The sequence below is a fragment of the Oxyura jamaicensis genome, chromosome 2, assembly GCF_011077185.1.
Source record: "Oxyura jamaicensis isolate SHBP4307 breed ruddy duck chromosome 2, BPBGC_Ojam_1.0, whole genome shotgun sequence".
NCBI classification, from domain to species: domain Eukaryota; kingdom Metazoa; phylum Chordata; class Aves; order Anseriformes; family Anatidae; genus Oxyura; species Oxyura jamaicensis.
In genome coordinates this window covers 80516054-80536143 of record NC_048894.1, presented here as the reverse complement: position 1 = coordinate 80536143, position 20090 = coordinate 80516054, and the positions used below count along the sequence as shown (strand labels likewise).

Genomic DNA, 20090 nt, shown 5'->3' with positions numbered 1-20090 from the left:
CTGGACACACAGAGAACTTTGAAGGCATTAAAAGCTTCTTGCTTTGAAAATCTGGCTGAAGCAATAATTATTGTTATGCTTTCCCAAGGAACATTTTTATTTTGGAGAAATAATATCTCTTTTCACCTCAAAATGTAAGTAAATGGGACACTGAAAAACTTCAATCCATTTAACTCTGAAAATGTACAATGTCTCTCTTCTGCTTGTTTGCACAGATGTCGCATTTCTCCAGCCCCAGGTCAGAATTGTCACAGATGCATTTGTACTTGTACTTTTCCATGTCATGTAAGTAGGATTTGCTATTCTTAGCTCATCGCACCCCTAAATAAAACAGCAGCATTTTATGCAAGGGAAATCGAATAAGGTGATCAACAGAAAACACTTGGTGGCCACCTTAGCCACTTCTGAAGCCAGTCATGCTTGGGCAAGGTTACTTGCAGTAAATCCACTGCTTTCCTTTATCATGGTCTACCAGTATTAACTGATTCAGAAGACCAAGGTCACTTCTGACATGTTTATATCACAAGCCTCTGAGTAGGGTAAGACTGGTGAAATAAAATACTTATTTTCCCAAGGATGAAGATTTACAGCTAAAGCAAGCCTTCCCTCAGTGTCTCTGTCTTTCCACCAATCCTAGCTGCAAGGGAGTATTTATACCACAGCCCCGTTGAACTGCAGACCTTTTCATAGTGCTCCAGCTTTGCTGGCAAGCATTGCAACCCTAAGGGCCAAGACATCAGCCGCCCCCTTGCTTCCTTTGCAAGTAACCTCGGAGGGGATGCCTAGCTCATAAATCCCCCCTGAAGCAGCACTCTAGATCCCGGGGATCTGTCCGCAGCTATGTGGCCCCGTGTCCCTCTAAGCATCAGCTCTAATATTAGGATGATTACTGCCAGCTCTTCATGTGGGACTGAGCTTGGGAGCGAATTAAATGTGGAATGATTTGCTGTTTTGCATCAAAGTGGACTTTCAGTTGCTCACACAAGTAAGCGAAAGAATTTGAACAGCACTGGGGCCGTAACGCTGTTGTAGTCAGACAGAGGGGATGAGTTTTATAAACTCTCTTTTTTTTCTCTATACCAACACTTCAGAGCAGCCGAACAGTGATACTCATAAGCATTCTAATTACAGCATTTCATTAGAAAAAATCAGAGGGAAGGAACAGTGGCAAAGGTTTACAAATGGATGGGACAGGACAGTGTGTGGGGGCAGTTTTTGAACTTGCCTTAAAAGAAAGGAGATTGTAATTCCCATTCCCCTCTGTCCTCGCAGTCACCCCACTGACAACCCTGACTGTGCAGTCTGAAGCCTTCTGCTGAGAGCATTCACTTTCCAGCAGTAGGATTCCTGTCGCAAACACACACCACGCAAGTGTGGCCCGGGTTCCCCTGAAGACCGTGCCCACCATTTCAGTCTCGGCTGGACTGCCATCATTTCCATACTTGTCCACTTCAGTCGCTGCATGCTGCACTGCAGCCCACCACATGTGCCAGCACCATAATACATTAAAATCAATTCCATCTCAAGAACCAACAGCCCCATTTGTTTTGTATTTGAAATGTTAAGAGATTTGTTTCCCAGCCCACAGCTTACAATTGTGTCAGTTCTATGCACTTTCCTAAGAGGACATACACTATCAGTAAGGCTGCCTCTTCCCATTTTCCATTAACAACAGTTCTCAAGACTCTCATTTCACTAACCTTTCAGCTCACTTCCTTGGCAAATGGCTACAAGCAGGAAGGGGAAATAATGGGGTGTACTTGATTCAAAGATGCCAAAACCCAAATATCCTTGTAGCCAGGCTCTAAGTCATAGCATCATCAAACATTCCCTAGATCTGTTCTGCTATAACACAGTTCTCCATTACTTTGTTATTTTTGAGCAGAACACCAAGGAATCCAGTGCCGGAAGAAAGTAATAACTATAATATATTCACTACATAAAATTATCTTTTGTCATTTATCTTCCCTGTTGCTGAAGCTGTAACTGCTTAGCATCTTTTTAGTGTTCCACTCATTAACCAATAATGACCAATACTCATAAAGACAGGTATTTATTTTTAATAGTGCTCCCTATTAAAATTCCTGTATAAAATTCTATGGTTTTCTACACTAACAGTCCTTAGCACTTTGTTTTACAGAAGTGTTAGGATAATGCTCTGGGCAACTACTCAATTAGTATCGGAGTACAGGAATGTTAACCTAGAGCTCCGCATCGGCAAAGCTATAAATGTGTCTTAATACACTATTTAATTAGAAAAATGGTAAACTTCCAAACATCTGTGCTGCTTCAGTACCCTTCTGGAAATATAGCCAGACAAGGACTTTAGAGATGGTAATGGAAATGCATATCAGAAAGAGAGAGCTAACAAGAAATGTTCACATTGTTGGTGATTCTGGCAGGGGAAAAATACTTCAGTAAAGAACAAAGTATTTTCATTTTCTATCTACGCACTAAACAGCAGTTTTTTATAGGTGCTCTCAATCTCTGAAGCTGTATGCAATAAATTGTCAAACAAATCTGAGGAAGTACGTCTTTGGCTGTGAAGTTCTGTCACGTTCTGTTTTGCAATCTTGCCCCTCACTACGCATAAGAAACTGAACAAGACACAGAGTTTGTAGCTCATATAAGAGTGTAATAAGTGCTTTCCAAAAGGCATTGGCTGAGTCTTCGTGAACCGCTTTTTCCCCTCTTTTCTAACTCCTCAGCAACACAACTGGTTGCAAAGCGTCGCACAGAGCCATCCCTCCAGCTGGTGTTTGCCTCCTGACAGAGCTGCACATGGATTACAACTCCCAGCAGTATCTGAGCACTGTTTAAATGGGATTTAAACAGAGAAGAAAGAGAGAGAAAGCACATGTATGCATGCGGCACATGGGTCTTATCAAGAATGAACACCAAATGAAATTCTGTTTCACTTATCAATATTGGGGGGAGGGGAAAGAAGATAAAAAATGTTGGACTCCCTTCTTCCTTTTTGTATGGAGAATACTTCGAGGCTGAGGTTTTTTTTTTTTTTTTTTTCTTTCTTTTGTTCTTGGTAAGCATGAGTTGGGATTCTTGAGGGTCCTTTTTAAAGGCATTTTCTAGAATAAGACCTATCTATAGTTTTGTTTCCGCAGAAAGATTGAGAGGAAGCTTGTGTGTTCAGCTAGTTGGGCAGCAAAAGCATAGAGCAGCAGTAGGTGCTGGGGATCAGTGGGACTCACTCCAGCAGACTCATCAGTGGGGCAGGCAGAAATGGGGAAAGAGCAAGGACTGGTCAGGGAAGGACTGAGCAATGCTGGATTTGGGGATTTGAGTTCTGGGGAAAAGGTCCCACATTTCTTTAAAAGCAAGCAAGCAAGCAACCAAGCCACCCAAACCTGTGTAAAAATGCAGTGACTACATTTCAAAAAGCAGAACTAAGGGACAACAGGCAATTGTGAGGAAAGAAAAAGGAAAATATTGGAATGCCTAATGGTCATATAGGAAGGTGGTGATGAGATGATCACAGTACAGAGAGTTAAAGTAGAAAGCTAGGCAAAGAAATCAATATCAAGACAATGTATCTCAATAGAGATGTATACTCACTCTGTGTACAAGCACATGGTGAGAGGAAAGAGGACAGGAGACAAGCCTCAGTCCTGCAAAAAACCTCTACACTGTGCACATGACATGCACCAGTACCAGAATTAAGCTGATACGTGAGCCTTTGCTCAAGTAGTAACAACCTTCCACTGTAAGGCGCATTTTAATATAGAGATGGTACATATAACCAGGTCGCAGTGCAAATGAAAATGCATTCTCAAACTCTCCACACAAAACTTTCTGAATCTTTAGCATCAGAAAGTGTAGATAACTTATCCCAGGGGACACACCAATCTGTAACATTAAACTATCTGACCCCTAACTCTTATTCTTTTTTTAGTAGAAAATAGATGGGACAGATCTATTTCTATCTATTAGATACCAGCTGCATCTTTCTGAAAGAGAAAAAAACAGATGCCATAAAATTATTGTAAGGGCTAGATGAAACAACATTGACATCCTACAATATTTTTGTTGTTTTGAATATAAAATATACCTTTTAAAAGTATGCCTCCAGGAACACTTGTGAAGATTCTTTGCAACTGCCAAAAATGTACACTGGTTTGACATTTATAGCAACACAGTTAACAGTATAACTCTTGTGTGATATAGCCAGCAAGCCACTATGTCATAATTTTTTTTTCCTGATTATATTTGTAAAATTTGTCTAATGAGCTGATAGCGATAGGAGATCATGGCCCTATGTCAGATACTTTCATTTTCTTTGGATCTTCCTTAAACTGCAAGCACATGACACCTCAATCAAAACGTGTCAGTGCAAATATATGAGTTTACAGTTGTAGACCATTAATTTGAAACTCTAATGCAAAGAAAGAAGGGCTTAAAATTTCAGAACAGGCTTCCATTGATCCACCACAGAGTGGAAAGTACTAATAAAAATACTGCAAAACATTTAAAGATGGTATCCAAGGAGTTTCCAGTAAGACCATGAGCTCCTTGGGTCTAAAGACTCTGAAAAGCTGTCCTGTTACCCAGCCAGTGAACCAGGTTTGCTTACTTCAGCTTTTCATGCAGATGGAAGTCTGCATTTATGGGTCTGAACCTTAATAGGCATAATAAGCAGGTTCCTGCCGACATAAGCAAAGAAATCACAGTCATTATTACAGTCTGTCTCTAAAAACCTCTGCCATCAGTAAGGATCTTCCTGCTCTAACTGCTGCAAACGTGAACAAAAATAACTTTTTCTGCACAAAAGCTCATAATCTGAGGCTATGCTGCACAGGGCTGAATTAGCCAGCAACGTGAAACTTTACTGCTACTGTGACAAAAACAGGGTATCAGATGAGCTAATTTACCCTGTTTGCTTCCTTTACTAACCATACCCTCAGTATGTGCAATGGGGGACAAAAACAAACAAACAAACAAAAAACAGAGATATAGGATAGTAAGAGGAGACAACACCATAAAACAGCAGTGGTCATCAAAATACACAGTAAGTCACAACGTATCAGTAATATCGTGATTTTTTGTGGGCATCAAAGAGAAGAATTTTCAGTAGGGATTTGAGGGTACATAGTGAGGAATCTGTTTGCTCGCTTTGAATCTGCGATCAATGGGATGCTTTGTAGAGGAGGTAAAAAAGAAGCAGCAAAACAGCAGTACACTTGTAAACCCCCCTCTCTAATGTAAACCCCCCTCATCACCTTATTAGGCCAAACTACAATGAATCTGGGGGAATGAGAACAGACAATATTTGGGACATGAGCAAATGATTTTGTCAGCATGCCTGGAACTTAGCTTTGGAGGAAGCCGTCTCTATATCTATGCTTAAGGCCATGTGAATGTGCAAGGTCACTTACCATGATATTCAACGCCATCATTTTAGTTCAGGTCTATGTGAGTTCTGTAGTTGTTCTATCATGCTCAAGGCCTTTTTTTTTTTTTTTTGAAGCAGCCTAAACGTAAACTTGCAGCTGAAACACATTCAATTTGAAGAAACAAAAGCAACACAGGAAAAGTCTATCAAAAAAGTGTATTAGTTCTTTTCACAGTGCTAGGCTTAACTGTACAAGTGTTTCTGGAAATGTTTAATAGAACAAAACTCTGTGAAAAAAAAAAAAAAGAAAAAAAGACAGGCACAGCTGATGTATTTTTTTTTTTTTTTTAATAATAATTTTTATATTGCCTAAATCCCCAAAGTCAGTGTCTGGACTCTGTCTGGAGGCTTCCCAAAAATCACTGCTTGTCAACACCCCTTCCACAGAAATGAGTCTGTTTACCTCCACCAGTGCATTGTCAAGTCATCTCTTCCCATTCGTATTACAGTTCAAATTGGTATCCTTACAGAAAAGTCTAAACCTCCCTTTCCTTTCCCATCTCTCTCTCTAATATATCTACAGCCCACAGTAAAATAGTTTATAGCAACAGAATGTCTTTTTTTCAAGGTGCTGCTCGGCAGAGATCACCATAAATGTTTAGACGGTACTGATTTTGAGAAGATCAAAATTTAGCCAGTTGATAACAATGAATGAAAGGGAAACATAAAAAAACACGAACAACTGGATATTCATTCACTCTGAATCCTGATCCAAAATTAACATTTTCCTGTATAGAAACTGGACAAAAAGTTAATTCCCCAGTTTCAACAACATCCTCAAGGCTTTTGGAAAAGACAGAGGTATTATATATTTTCTGGAGCGTGCCAATGTCTTGAACTGTCTTTGCTAGGCTACACATGACCCCTGAGAAAGTCTTCACATCACCAAATGTTTGAGGGCACACTGGCTGTACTAAGTCTTGTTAAGTTCTGCTCATAGGCAACTGCAAGCAGTGTCAAGCTGAGTTCTTGGCAATTAAAAAACAGCACTGGGAGGCCTGAGGGACAGCCCAACTTCCTCAAGCTTTACAGAAAAAAAAGCGGTCAGCAACAAGTTGACACACAAATCAAGGATGCATTTACTTCTAACATATTTAGCTCCTCTATCTAGCAGTCGTTGGCATTCATTGGTGTGTGGAAAATGAGTTGCTGATTAAAATTCTCTGACCACAGGGCATACCCCTTCAGCAAACCCTTTCCTCTCACCACCACAGATGGGACAATCCTTGACAGTCCCTGCCAAGACCAACGGTGACTCCAACCACTTCGTCACATCCCTCCCAGCTCAAAGCCCTGATAACTTATACCCAGATATATGAATGGCAGCTGCGTTCTTCCAGTGCTGTCGCAAAACTTCCCAGTCAGTTGTACGTCAAGGTATGAAATACCCATTTGATGAATTCTGGTACATAAATGCTGATTGTGACAAAAACCACTGCGAGCACATCAGCTGCCACCTCTCATGGCTGTGCACATGGATGGTTTCTCCCAGAAGTTCCCTCCTGGCAGTCATGCCTCAACACCTGCTTCTTCTGCAAGCAAATTGCTAGCTGAAGTGGCTGCTGGATGTAGATGCCTGCATCCATGCTATTCTCAGTCATAGCAAGCTATGCTATCAAGAGTATCAAAGATTATTGTTCCAGGCATTAGTCTGGAGTAGGAAATCCTTCACAAAGCCATATTTAAGAACTTAATTAAGTCTTTTTTTAAAAAAACAAAACAACAAAAAACAAACAACTCCATCCAGCAGCTAAGCCAAAGTAGAACTAATTGTGGTCACTAGTACTAGAAGACAAAAATAAGAAGACTTCTTGTGAGTATTCTGGCACACAAGCTGCCTATCATCCATCACCAACTCCCTTTGGCTGTTCTTCAAGTGCACATAAGTCTTCACTGCTGTGAATCTCCACTGTAGTGAATAATGTGCTTTCCTGTATTTCTGTTCTCACTCCTGTGTCCACCTTTCTCTTGTGTTCACTGTGGCACACAGCTATTGAGTTATTATACAGGTGGGTGGCTTCCCTTTAGGGCTAGTCAGATTCTAATCATGCCAACTTTTTGTTTACGGTGCCTGAGCTGTCTGTCTCTTCTGGATTCACTTCTTCAGTCAAGACTAATTTTGGTTTTTATTTGAAGCTTAGAAGCCTTGCAGAAGGCCTCTGACAAATACGTGAAATGCAGAGATAATACCAATAAGCACCTTGGGGAGGAGACAGAAAAAGAAAGGTCAGGAAAAACACCTAAATATTACCTTGGGTACTCATCTGCAAGCCCTTTAAGCCAACTATGTGCGGGATAAAAGACTGTGGTAACCATATAGGATTAGCACTACAGAAGAATTGTTTAGAGTGAGGAGTGAATGTCACAACATGTGATCAGTGGTGACACTGCAGTATAAGAAAAGGCCCTGGTAGGCTTTGTTTCGTAGTTAAGAAAACAGTGCACAGAACAAACTTGGTCATATCACTCACCTGCGCTTTTCCTAAAACCTCACATTTCTCCTGTTTCCAATTTCACCTTCACAACCAACTTTTTAATCTCTCCCAGCACATGGAAACAGAAACTAGGATCAAGGGGGAAATGCTGCCAAAGATTAGAGGTTTGGGAATTTACAACTGTTATCTAAGGGAAAACTACAGTGGGAGCCAATTGCTTTAGTCAGAAGTCTTTGTTATTGTAAAGAAGCTTTAATATATGTTTTTGCTTTCTAAATCAGAAGGTGGAAGTGTAGTATTTTATGGGTCAATCAGAAGAAAAAATAACAACAAAAGCAATTCAACTTCTAGTCGCCCAATCTGGAAATTTGTAAAACTAAGGTCTGCAAAGCACTAACTCAGTAACAGATGTAGTGAATTATAAACATGAACTTGTCACAGATTACTGTAAAAAAAAACAGACAGGCGTCCTATTTTAAAACACATTTTTTGTTTTCATTATTGTTAATCCACCTTTCCCCTTACAGCTATTCGATACGAAGCATGACTGCAGAGTAGTACCAGTTCAGCAGTCTGGAGGAAGAAAAAAAAAAGAGTTTTCCAAAATTACAGAACAATGTTCCAAAAAGAAAATCTGATTTAAAAAGACATTTCTGTTCAGCAGTCAAGTGGTCTGTTTTGAATTTCAATGCCTATCTGCAGCACTGAGGTTTCTGTGTCATTGCATACAGAAAGAGCTGAAGAGGAATGGTGCTGTCGCACTCCATTCCTAACCACAGCCCAGTAGATAAAGTCTGAAGTCACAAGTCAGCTGAGAGCTCTACCAAGACTATTAAAATGCACTGGCAAGGCTGGAAGGAAGACATTTAAATGAAACCAGGTTAGATGTTTCAAAGGGACAAGTGACTGATCCTGTTTTATGTCATGCCAGGCAATGCTAATAGTTTAAACACTAGCTCTGTCAAGTGAGGAATAGATGTATTATTGTCTGTGAATTATTAAAATTGACTTCACCTACTCACCTTCAGACTTTCCAGGCTGAAAGGGGAAAAAAAAATCAAGAAAAAAAGTCTTTCAAGGGAGGCCTACACTCTTAATCTATTACTAATGTCTTCTTGAATCCTGTTAATATTTTTTATATTGTCTGCTTTGGTGAGCTCAGACTCTATATGTGAGGAATGAGCAAAAATTCCAGCTGATCCTAGGCATAAAGCTCTTTAATGTTTAAGTCTCTCCTGCCTTGCAGATAAATACTGTCTCCCCTTTCACCCATCCAGCTGGGACATCAGACAGTTTGGGGAGCTTCCAAGATGGGCATGAAGATCCATTTCCTGGTTCATGATAAGTACAATAGATGCTTGTGCCACAAAGATAATTTTCTATGGTTTTATTCAACAACAAACCTTTAAAAAGTTGCTCAGACCGACAAGGCTCAGTTTCTCCTGCAACTCAGCCACAGAAGCTCTCCTGCAACACTAGGGAAGTATTAAGGACACTGAAAAATAATAACTAAAGTAAAATGCTTAAAGTTTTGATAAGGCCAGTATCATCACTACAGGTTTTTAGCAGAATACAAAGATGAGACGTGAAGATATGGAAGGTGGTTAAACACTAATCAGCATCATCATCACAGGGTGGCAACAATAACAAAGGTCCCACCTCATTGTGCCTCCATCACAAAATTATTAATTTACAAATTATGACTCTAAAAGTGGTAGAGGGGCAGGGTGAAGGTTTGTTTATTTTGCAAACAACCAGTTCCAAACCTCCGCTTCCTTTCAACCATTTACCTCTTCAAAAGAAATTGCTAATAGTGAAGGATAAAGATATGAGTCTGAACAAAAACTTCTTGTGTTTTTTTTTTTGGGGGGGGGGAGACAGAGGACCTCTATGATCAATCTGAAAGCAAGCCTGACTACCACCAAAAAAGCACTCCCCCTTGCAAATTAGAGTTTCATTAGTAAAAGTGAAAAAAAAGTTTTGGTCTCTCTCTCTTTCTTTCTTTTTCTTCTGAGCAGAATGCCTCTTGAATATTTCTCCATCTCCAATGTAAAGTTAAAACTTTCCACGCATTTTAAAGGAATAAACTTGAAATAACTAAAGAAAGAGAACAAGAAAGTGAAAGAAACCTACTGTCATTTCTGGACTGTGGAACACTTGAAAAATATGAAATGAAAGCTCTTGGAGACCAACCCCAAACCCTCCTCCTTCCTCAGAACTGGCTGTGTGTTTATGCATTTCTCCTGGGCTTTGTCCATATGGCCATTGATCACTGCCCTGGGGTGTCCCTCGGAGGGACAACTGTACTCACTGTGATAACAGCGTCAGCAACAAGAAAGTAACACTTATACATGTAGGAAAAGGGACGTGATTTTGAGAATCAGAGGCTTGAAGTACCATCCTTCAAACAGGAGAAGTATTAGGTGCCACAGCATATCCAGTCTAGGGACAGCTGCACCCCCAGCAAGCCACTGACTCAATATTGAAAAGGCTGACGTCAAGGTATCTGCTGACCCAAACCCAGCAGAAGATGCTTTTAAATAGAACTAAAACCATCTTCGGGTTTCTCAGATGAAACACACTAACAGCCTGTGGCTGTCCTCTTCTTTTGTGCACCCACTCACCCATAAAATAAAATACAGCAGAAGTCAGGCAAGCTCTTGAAAACACTGGAGAAATTAGAGTGAGAGGAGTTTAATCCAGATTTGCTGAAGAAAACCTCACCTCTGTCTCATATCCTCAGTATTCAAAAGCTACTTTTATTGTCATATAAATCATGTCATTTATGGTTCTGTGCTGCCACTCTAAAACCATAGCAAATGTTGTGTTGGCACAGCATACTTAAGAGGTTATAACATGGTGGGAACCACAGTCACAATGAACAGTATTATTAACATATTGCTTGACTTTTGCTTTTAAAATCCCACTGTAAAATGAAAGAAACAGCCTCCAAAAGGGAGACAGATCTCCAGAAATGCTCACACTTTTGAATGCGAATAAGTAATCAGGTCAGTAAGTGACCTCAACCACCTCTGACATCGAGGTCTTTGGAAAGCCCTGGTGGGAACAGCTTCGCGCTGAGTGCTCCAGCAGGTCTCTAGTCTCATCCAAGTCACTGGGCACTCCAAAATGTGGTCTGAACCCTAGTTCAGCTCTTTTGAATACCTGATCTCATGCAGGAAATGGGGAAAGGCTGTAGGTAAAAGGCTGTAGGTGGTGGGAACCCTTGGTGGGAAGCAATGCTTGGCAGTTGTGATGAATGTGTCTTTAGTGCTGCCTGTGCCTGGACTTCGGTTGTGGCTTTTGCCCATTCCAGGCTTTCTCCCACCCTTGTGACCTCCCTGCAGGGGCTTTGCATTTCCCACCACAGCTGCTGGAGCACAGGGAGTGTTTGTGTGGGACAGGCATGGGACGGGCTGTGATAAGAAAACAAGGCGAGACAACAGACAGAGATAACAGGCGGGAGGAGGCCAAATGGCAAGCCAAGAGAAGGGGGAGGCAAAGGGATAAGAGGTGAGATAAAGAGAGGCTTTCTGTGCATGAATAAACATGAATAAGTAAAGAGGTGGCAGTAAGACTTTTTACCGCCAGGAAGGCAGAGAAGAATTACGGACAGGAAATGTCACTGCAGGAGTGGCTGATGAAAACTAACGACTGCATGAACTTGGTCCAATCCCTTCTTGCCTGCAAAACCATCCTAAGACAACCTGGATAAAGAAACCGTATTTCAGCATCTCCTCTCCTGGGTACTGTGCTCACATACAATGGGGCATGCGAACAAGAATAGTCAGCTGGCACCTCCTGAGTTCCCATACGAGTTTGGGCTGACCATCTAGTTCCCATCACAGACAAGTTGCTTTGCTTCACATTAAGATGCAGCAATGCACGTAAGCATGTCCATAGCTCCGAGTATGCAAACTGTCCCCATTAAGTATTCATGCCCTTGAAGTGAAGCACTTGCTTCGATGCTTGGCTGAATCAGGGCCTAATTACGGAGCTAAACAGCCTTCTGTCCTCATTCACCTCTCCCTCAGTCTTAATCCTCCAGTCACCTAAGTTTAATTTAAAAATCTGTTTTCAGGAGTTGAGCCTGGATCTGTCACATGCAAGATTGCCACTAATTGCTATGTGTCAGCATCATTTAGAAAAATGAGCAATGAATTAAAACCACCAACCTTTCTGCTTGGATGAAAATTTTATCTTTACATGAGCTTTTCAATAGGCTTGCAATCTCTTTACCTACCCCCAGTAGAAAATAGCTTTGCCCAAAGTTAGTCATAGATTTCTTCAGCCAGTCCAACATTTCTGAAGAAAAGAACTACGTATCTTGTAAATGAACATATGGTGCAACAGTCAGGGTGCAAAGCCACTCCAACTTACACCCCAGGAGACTGGGACATCCTCTTCCTCTGGCTACTCTTGTCGGATAGTTGTGGTATTAGGGGATCAGAGAGCAGGCTCAGAGAGACAGGCTGATGTTCTCAGGAAGATCAGTGAAGATGTGAAGGTCACAGATGACACACGGCTGGCTTCAAAACCTCAGGAATGACAGCAGGGAAAGAGGTGGTGAAGGAAGAGGGGGAACAGAGCCAGTTGCAGAAGTTGCCAGAGACATATTTTGTTGGAGGCACAGCAGAGGAGGAGCAGGATGACGCAAAGAGAAGCAACTGAGTAAAGCACAGCATATGAGGACTGCAAACAGCAGTGTCCAGAGGGATTCCTTTACTGGATGCGGCTGTCTAATACTGATGTAATGAGCTAGTTATGAAGTGAAAAGTCAGAAATGTGTGTGGGAGTGTTGGAGGGGTACATATTAGGTAGCGGCTCCCATAAAAAAGGAGGTAAGCTAGGGCTCCCGCCAGGTCTGTGAGGAGGATTAAACAGGACAGTGTGCGAAGCTAGACACAAACCTGCTGAAGATTCTCAGGTTTAATGACCTAAAACCTGAGAGGGGAAAACCTGAGAGTAAAAATGTTCTTCCTATCTTTCAAGGAACTGCTAACACAAGCAAAGTCAGGATGAGACAAAAAAGCAGAGGGCTACCTGTGGAGGTACAGTGGCTCCTGTGCAGAGTGCAGTGCCCTTGGCCCTCCTCCTCCTCCTTGCTCTGCCACCTCACGGCCTCCCTCATGCAGCGCAGTCCCTCTGCTCTGCCATACATGTGTTTCATGAGCTGAAACACGCCGATACTGCTTTTTCCTCTTCCACATGCTCGCAGAGAAACGTTTAAAACGCGTTAAGTGCTCAGTGCCTTGTAGATGGCACACAGTGACAAGTTATTATTAATCATTATTTTACTTGGCTGAATTTGACATGTATGTTTTCAGAGACACTTCTGAAACACCTGATATGTAGGGCCTGTAACTAAAATGAAAAAAATCTACTGCAGGTTTTACTAGCAGGAGAGACAAAGAAAAGGAAGAGGGTGGCAAAGGAATGCAGAGATAATATTGAGTCTTAAGGAATGATATAAATATTTTGGCTGACACAGCAGCAAAGCCAGCTTGGAGGAGAATTAAGGACAACAGAGGCAATCATTTACCAAAGCAGTAGTTTTCAGATGTTGACATATGTTTTCAAAACAAGAAAAAAATAAAATTAAAAAAAAAAATAATAATAAAAAACACAGACACGAGAAGACTGGCAGAGTTATGACAACTGCAACTTCTTCACCTGGCTGCCAGTGAGGAAAGTAGACAGGAAAACTATTTGAAGATTATTCTTCCTTGAATGCTCTCATTTCATTTTCGTGACTATTAATACAGGTCGCATATTGACATTGATGGACATAAAGATCCTTGAGGAAGGGAAGCACGTGTTTCCTCATACAGACATCTAAACAGTTTACAGGCACAGGCTGCTCTGAACTTAAGAGTGAGAAACGAAGCTTGCATGGAAACTGAAGTGGAAGCACAGGGCAGTCAGAGTTTTGTGATCGTGGTTTCATTAGAGTGTAAATGGTCTTTACGGCAGGAACACTTAGAGGAATTCACAAATGTTTTTGACTTTAAGAAAGCTGACTTTGGGAGAATGTGATATGCCCCAAGGAATTTTTTACTGGAATCCTATGAAACATGGGAAACATAGAGCTGAATTTTTAAAAAACATCTGAAGAGACTGAAATTTAAAGCCATCCTGCTTAATTCCAAAGAAGAAAAAGGGCAACTGAGGCCACATGTAGTTAAGTAAAGATGTAAAGTTTAGTGTAAGCAACATGTAGAAAACCTGGCAAATTTATTTTTTCATGTATTTCTGTAGATATTTAGATATGACAAGCAATCCTTTGAAAAGTAAGCAAGCTGGTACAGAGGGTTATAGAACTTCTTAGAAGTTAGAGCAGCTTGAGAGAAATAATTCCAAGAGGACAAAGTATCCTCAGACACTGTGCTGTTGTGAATTTTTCTGCTAAGTATGGCATAGAGTTTCCTTTATATCAGTGCTAGAAAGGACTGGGAGAAAAATGTTTAATTGCTTAAGGCATTTAACAAATGGAAGAAGTTAGCATACCCTTTTTTCTTTGAAGAATATTAAGAGGCCATGTGTGTGCTTAAACATTAGCATCACATTGTGATAGAGGTTCTAGGACTTGCATAAGGGAAGGAAATTTGCATTGATGTATGTACATCCTCAGAGTTGCAGCCATGCCAGCCCATAACGAACATGATGCATGAATTCAACCTGCAGCTCCTACTCTAGGAAAGCTGTAAGACACCTACAGAAACAGGCAGGATGACGTGGAAGGATTCTCTGTAACATACACAACACTTCCATATGGTTGAAATGTTGCAAAAAAAAAATCAATGAAATGGTGCAAAAACCAGTAAGAACTGTTAGCTTAGTATCTGCCATGCAAAAAATACTAGAAGCAATTTTACTCAAACACATCAACATATTTAACTTGATTAGAAGCAATGGTTGTGGAACTCTTGGAGTGAAATACCTGCTTGTCTATCTTGCTTGATTTCTTCAGATACCATTGTTCTGTTGTTCATTTTAGGATTATTCAATTTTTTCTAACATATGTAAATAAGATGCAAGAAATGACATTGAGTTAATATCTTGCTGAAAGATAAGAAAATTAAAGACAGGCCCAAATTTTATAAAAATTACCCCACTTCAGGGGCTCAAAGTTGTGATGGTTCCAATATCCTGTGCTTCAGCGTTGCTTGTTTCCAACTGAATGAGATAGCTCACAGAATTTTGTTTTGAATCTTTAAAATAAATGTCAATTGTTATTTTTTTTAGAAAACAAAGTGGATTATTCAAACCCAAGTACAGACTAAGTTGTCCACCTGCAGTTTGAACATTCTGATTGTAGCAAAAGTAGAAAAGACTAGTGAGATCATTTCTGAAGGATCTAAATTTTACAGGTGAGTAAACTGCAGTGGAAACTTATCTTTACATACCTAGAGCAGCAAATGAATGTAGCATACAACCTTACCAGCCATGTGCTAAAAAAGCCTGCAAAATGCACGAAAGAGTTTTTATTGCTGTATCATTTTCAGTATAAAAAGCAAGCCTGTGATGAAGCTCTTGTGAAAATTGCTGATTTTAAGAAAGGCAGAAATAATCATTATTCTCCAATCCATGCAGCAGGTTACTGTCTCCAAACACAATTTAAAAGAAGGGTCAAAAAGGATACTGATGGGATAGTAGCCAAAAGAAATGATAGCAATAGGTTTGTCGTTAGCAAGGCACAAGAACTGAAGGAGAGAGACAGGCATTAGAAGCATTAGCAAGAACAATTCCCAAGGCCAGTAAATATCAGGGGGCCCCAAAGCAGTCAAAAGCAGAGTGAAGAGATTTAGAGTCAAGGCATTCAAAGAGTCTACTTAGTTTGACCAGAAGACAGTCTCACATTTCAAGGTTTCTTCTTCAGTACAGCTAAGCTTTTCAATGGGAGGCCTTGACCCCAGGGATCACTGACTGAAGAAAACAAATGTGTTTTCAAATGAATGTATTGGCACTGTCAGAACTGACTGTATACAAGATTAAATGTTATTTATTTTCACTTTTCAGAATACCATGTTAAATTTTAGAGAGACAGACAGAAACATTTCCAAGTAAGAGATGAGAATCTGAGCACTGGATTCTGTGTGTCTGCTAGGATTCAACAGCAGAATTCCTATTAACAGATCTGGCTAAGCCTCCTGCAAAAATGTCAACCTGAGGCGTCCTTGCCCTCAGCAATCTTGGGGAGGGTAGCAGGAGGGGACACATGCCATCAGTCCATTTCAGTTTGCTTTTCCTTGCTTTCTGGCAATGGATGAGGTTTTGGTGTGGCCTTTTGGAATCTCACAAATGTGATTCCCATTTGGTGCTTCGACCCCTGCTTGTGCTCAAGCAGCTTTCACAGCCTTCCTGGCTTCCATGGGAACTGAGTAAGGAGCACATTAAATGCAAGGCAAGATGGGGGCAGCGGAAGAGAACCCAAGGGAAAAATAGGTTGCCTAAGGCAGACCAGATAATTTCAGATAAACATCTCTACTGATCTCTATCTGCAGTGCTATTTGAAGGGCACATTGTACTCTGTATTTGATACATCCCTGTTTTCATATGTGGACTCAACAGCAATTGCATGAGCATTCCTGAAGAATCTCTGTTTACACACCGTCCTAAAATGGACAAGCATATCATGAGCTGAATTTAAAATCCAGTAATCGTGTTCCCAAAATAGACCAATAAAGACAGAGACAAGATGGTGGACAAAACCATTTCAGCAGAAAACATCTGGGCACACAAATAAGGTGGAGCTATAGCAAGGGCAACCAGTGGATGATGAAGAATATGTACTTGTTAGTAAGGAGTATGACAAAGCAGGAAAGCGGGTCTCACAAAGCGCAGACTTGTTGGGTCAAGTGTCCTTTTCCTGTTTGGCAAGTCCTTTTGTCTCTGTGTCCTCCTTATCATCCTAACACCTTACCAAAGCACAGAATGACGGACATCTCTTAATGACTTCCTAGCATTTGATTCTGGTACACAGGCCCAGCCCTTTTTTGCATACCATGAAAGCCTCTATTCCCCTCTGAACTTCCACTTTAGAACCGATGCTCGCTTACCCACACGCAGCTCCCCACTCATGCCCTGCAACCGGTGTCAAGACAAACGTGCTCGTCACACCTTGCTCGTATCGGGAAGCTGAAGCCAGCACTCCTGAATGAGCTGTCTGACAAGCGATGCTGCGTCAGCAGCCGGCGGGGCTGGTGTCACCCTCCCCAGGAGAGGAGAACATCCTCTCCTGGGCACACCCTCTCCCACACCGCACAATAAGGCCTATTGTTCCCCATGTCCAGAAACCAGGCTCCATCCTGTGCCATCTCCGTGCACTGCCACCATCCTGCCTGACTTGGAAGTATTGTTTTTTTTCTCTCCTAGCACGCTCACTACGTGATTTGAGCACAGGGTTAGAGGCCTTGCCTGCCAGCAGCGTGAGTGCCTGTCAGACTTCACTCCTGGAAGTGAAGATGTGCTCTGCAAACGAGCATGTACTAAATGGGATCTCATAAAGTGTCTGAGAAAACAAAACCCACAAGCATGATTGCACTTCTAAAATGGGCATTTTGCAATGCTCCCAGTTGCAAAAATCTAAGCTGAACAGGGGATACTTGGTGGATGGAGCTGAAACACTGCCACGAAGACACAAAGACAGAATGAGGACTTTAAAAACCAAGCCTATTAGTGCCCACCTTCCTCTAATTTCCTTTCTTGCATCTGGAGGAAGGATGACCACATACCAATCCAGGACTAGAAGGCACAAGAAGTTGTCTTGTGCTTCGCTTTGTTACCCACAGGGTGACATTTCACTCCTCCAAGCCTCTCCTCTACAATTCAGAGAGGGTGAGGAGGCACAGCAGCATCTCCCCGGCAGGGCAGACAGACCTGCTCTTCCTGGGCAGTGCTGCTTGCTAGTTCCCAGGTAGCTGGCTGCGATGGGGGGCAGCAAGCAGGCTAATTTAGAGCTCTAAAAGCTGGCAGCAGGAGTGCAATTAAGCCGTTTTCACAGACTGCTAGCCAAATGCAGCAATTTATTGGCTGAGTGATTGGATTATTCATTTGCAAAGCTAAGAGAGGGCATTTTCTTACCACTTCAGTTGGCCTGTAGTACTTGTGATTGACGGTCACATGAATCTTGCCAGTCTCTTTGCATCGCCCTACTTCATTTTCATTCTTCCCTTCCCACCTGTAAAGAAGATAAACATTTAATCAACCCATAATTACTTTAGTGCTCTGATCTTACCAACATTTGGCCTGCTTTCATTTACTTGAGGCTGGTGTCAATTCTCCCTGCAGGACAGTATAAACTCATTAGCTACAGGAACAAAGGCAGAGTTCAGACTTGAATGGAGCAACAATGGCTTTTGAAGTCTCTTTGTTTTGGTTTTTGATTCAGTGGAAGGTCTAAAATACAGGACTTCCAAATTAAACACATAATGTGAGGGAAAATAAAACATCCCGATTTCAGAATGTTTCATGTATCTTCAAATAAATATGACAGTGAGCCTTTTCATTTGTGGATTGGTTCAAAGTTACTTAAAATGGTTCTTAAAATATTTTTAATTCTTGTATTTTAGCCAATAGTTTCAGGAACACTTTAATCTGTTAATTTTATGGAAGTGAAGCTCTGTTTGAATAGCATTAAGCTGCATAATCTAATTTGTGTTTAACTAGGAAAAACAAAACAAAAACAGTTCTTGAATTTTCAGTCCTAGCTTGACATGGCACTTCACATACATGTACTGTAAACAATACTCACTACCTGCGAGCTTACAGTCAGCTCCTTTGTCTAAATTAGTTTCATATGTGTTGAACAGCCTGCAATTTGCTGTAATTTATGTGATCTGGTTCTGCCCTGGACTACTTGCTTAGCATCTGTCCTGGTTGAAAATTTTGGGCTGAGTATGGCAGCTGAACAGGCACAGTTTGATGGGTGAGTGGCTCTGCCTTTGCAAGGGGCAGACTGCAGCCAGGAAGCCTGAGGACAATGCTCCCTCTCAAAACAAATGTTTCGGATGAAACATTTGGGAACATACATTGATGTCTCAAAACTAATTCATCGAATGTACAAAATCCAGAGTTATGATTGAAACCCTATCCGCTCCTTGCTTTTTGCCTCTAAGTATATCATGGGGCTCTGAACCAGCTTGGCACAAAAACACGGTGATGAAATCCTTTACTTTTTTGTGTTCAAGTAAAATCTATGTAATTTAAATCAGCGCTGTGATTTAGACTATTTAGCCTCAGTCATCAGCAATGAAAGAAAACTGCCCCTTGTCTCCCACTTACTAATTGTACTGCCAATTCTTGGGATTTTGCCACAGATTTGATTTTTCTTTGCTCCCCTGCCCTTCCCCCCCAGGCTCCTAGAAGAATTTAATTCTTTGACAATTTCAGCCTTCATTTTTAGGCTTCTAGCCCCAAGGGCTATGGAGGAAAAATTGAAAATGTGACCCCTGTGTACCCATGAAGGTTAAAACACCAAAAAGCAGAAGGAAATACCACATATGTATTATTACTAGTTTTTAAATCCCCCCCGTTTTTTTTAAAGCAAAACTCATGACTTTTGGATGACTAGCAAAGCCTGTAGGATGCTTGATACTGGGAACACTTTACATTGAAATAATTTCCAACAGATAATAGCCATGGTGAAGTCAGCTGTAGATAGTCATGACATGATGCTAAAGATGATTTATAACTTAAATTTTCTTCCTTTCTCTTTCACAGTTGCTCTGTTTGAAGCCTGCACTGTAAAGTTTCCATTCAGAAGCCAAAACTAACATTAGTCCCTCCCTTTAAAGGGCAGAGGGTAAAAATGTGCAGGACTCAAATGAGCTTAATAGAAAACTAACCGTCACCAGTAAAACAACAGGAAGTGCTTAGATCAGGAGACGTCAGTTGTTGTTGGAGGTCACTGAGCAGAGAACCCCATTTAACACCCAACAGTCTCCAGAAGGCTCGACCCAGCCAGTAAAGACTCACTTAATGTCACTATCGAAGTTATATAACAATAGAAATAACTTAAGAAGAAAGCTCCACCCGTTCTGTTCAGCCCGGCAATGTGAAAAGTTCACAAGGAAAAAAGTAATTCTCATTGTGAACAAAGTAGAACTTGATAGCAGCACTTTTAATTATTCCTGGCACCTCCGTGCTCCCAGCTGGGGACACCATACTGCTGATAAAAGGGATTGTGCTGGGGCCAACCCAATACCAGGAGCAAGGCATCCAATTAGATAACCAACTCCTTCTCCCCT

The 20090-nt window shown here is 41.2% G+C and overlaps 1 protein-coding gene across 1 annotated transcript in view; it reads right to left on the bottom strand.

Annotated features, from left to right (window-relative positions):
* The window catches only part of GMDS (GDP-mannose 4,6-dehydratase), a 408222-nt gene that overhangs the window by 54185 nt on the left and 333947 nt on the right, over positions 1-20090 (bottom strand). The window contains exon 9 of the mRNA XM_035317561.1: positions 17926-18022. Within this exon, the coding sequence (XP_035173452.1) occupies positions 17926-18022 (97 nt within the window). The remainder of the gene's footprint in view (positions 1-17925; positions 18023-20090) is intronic.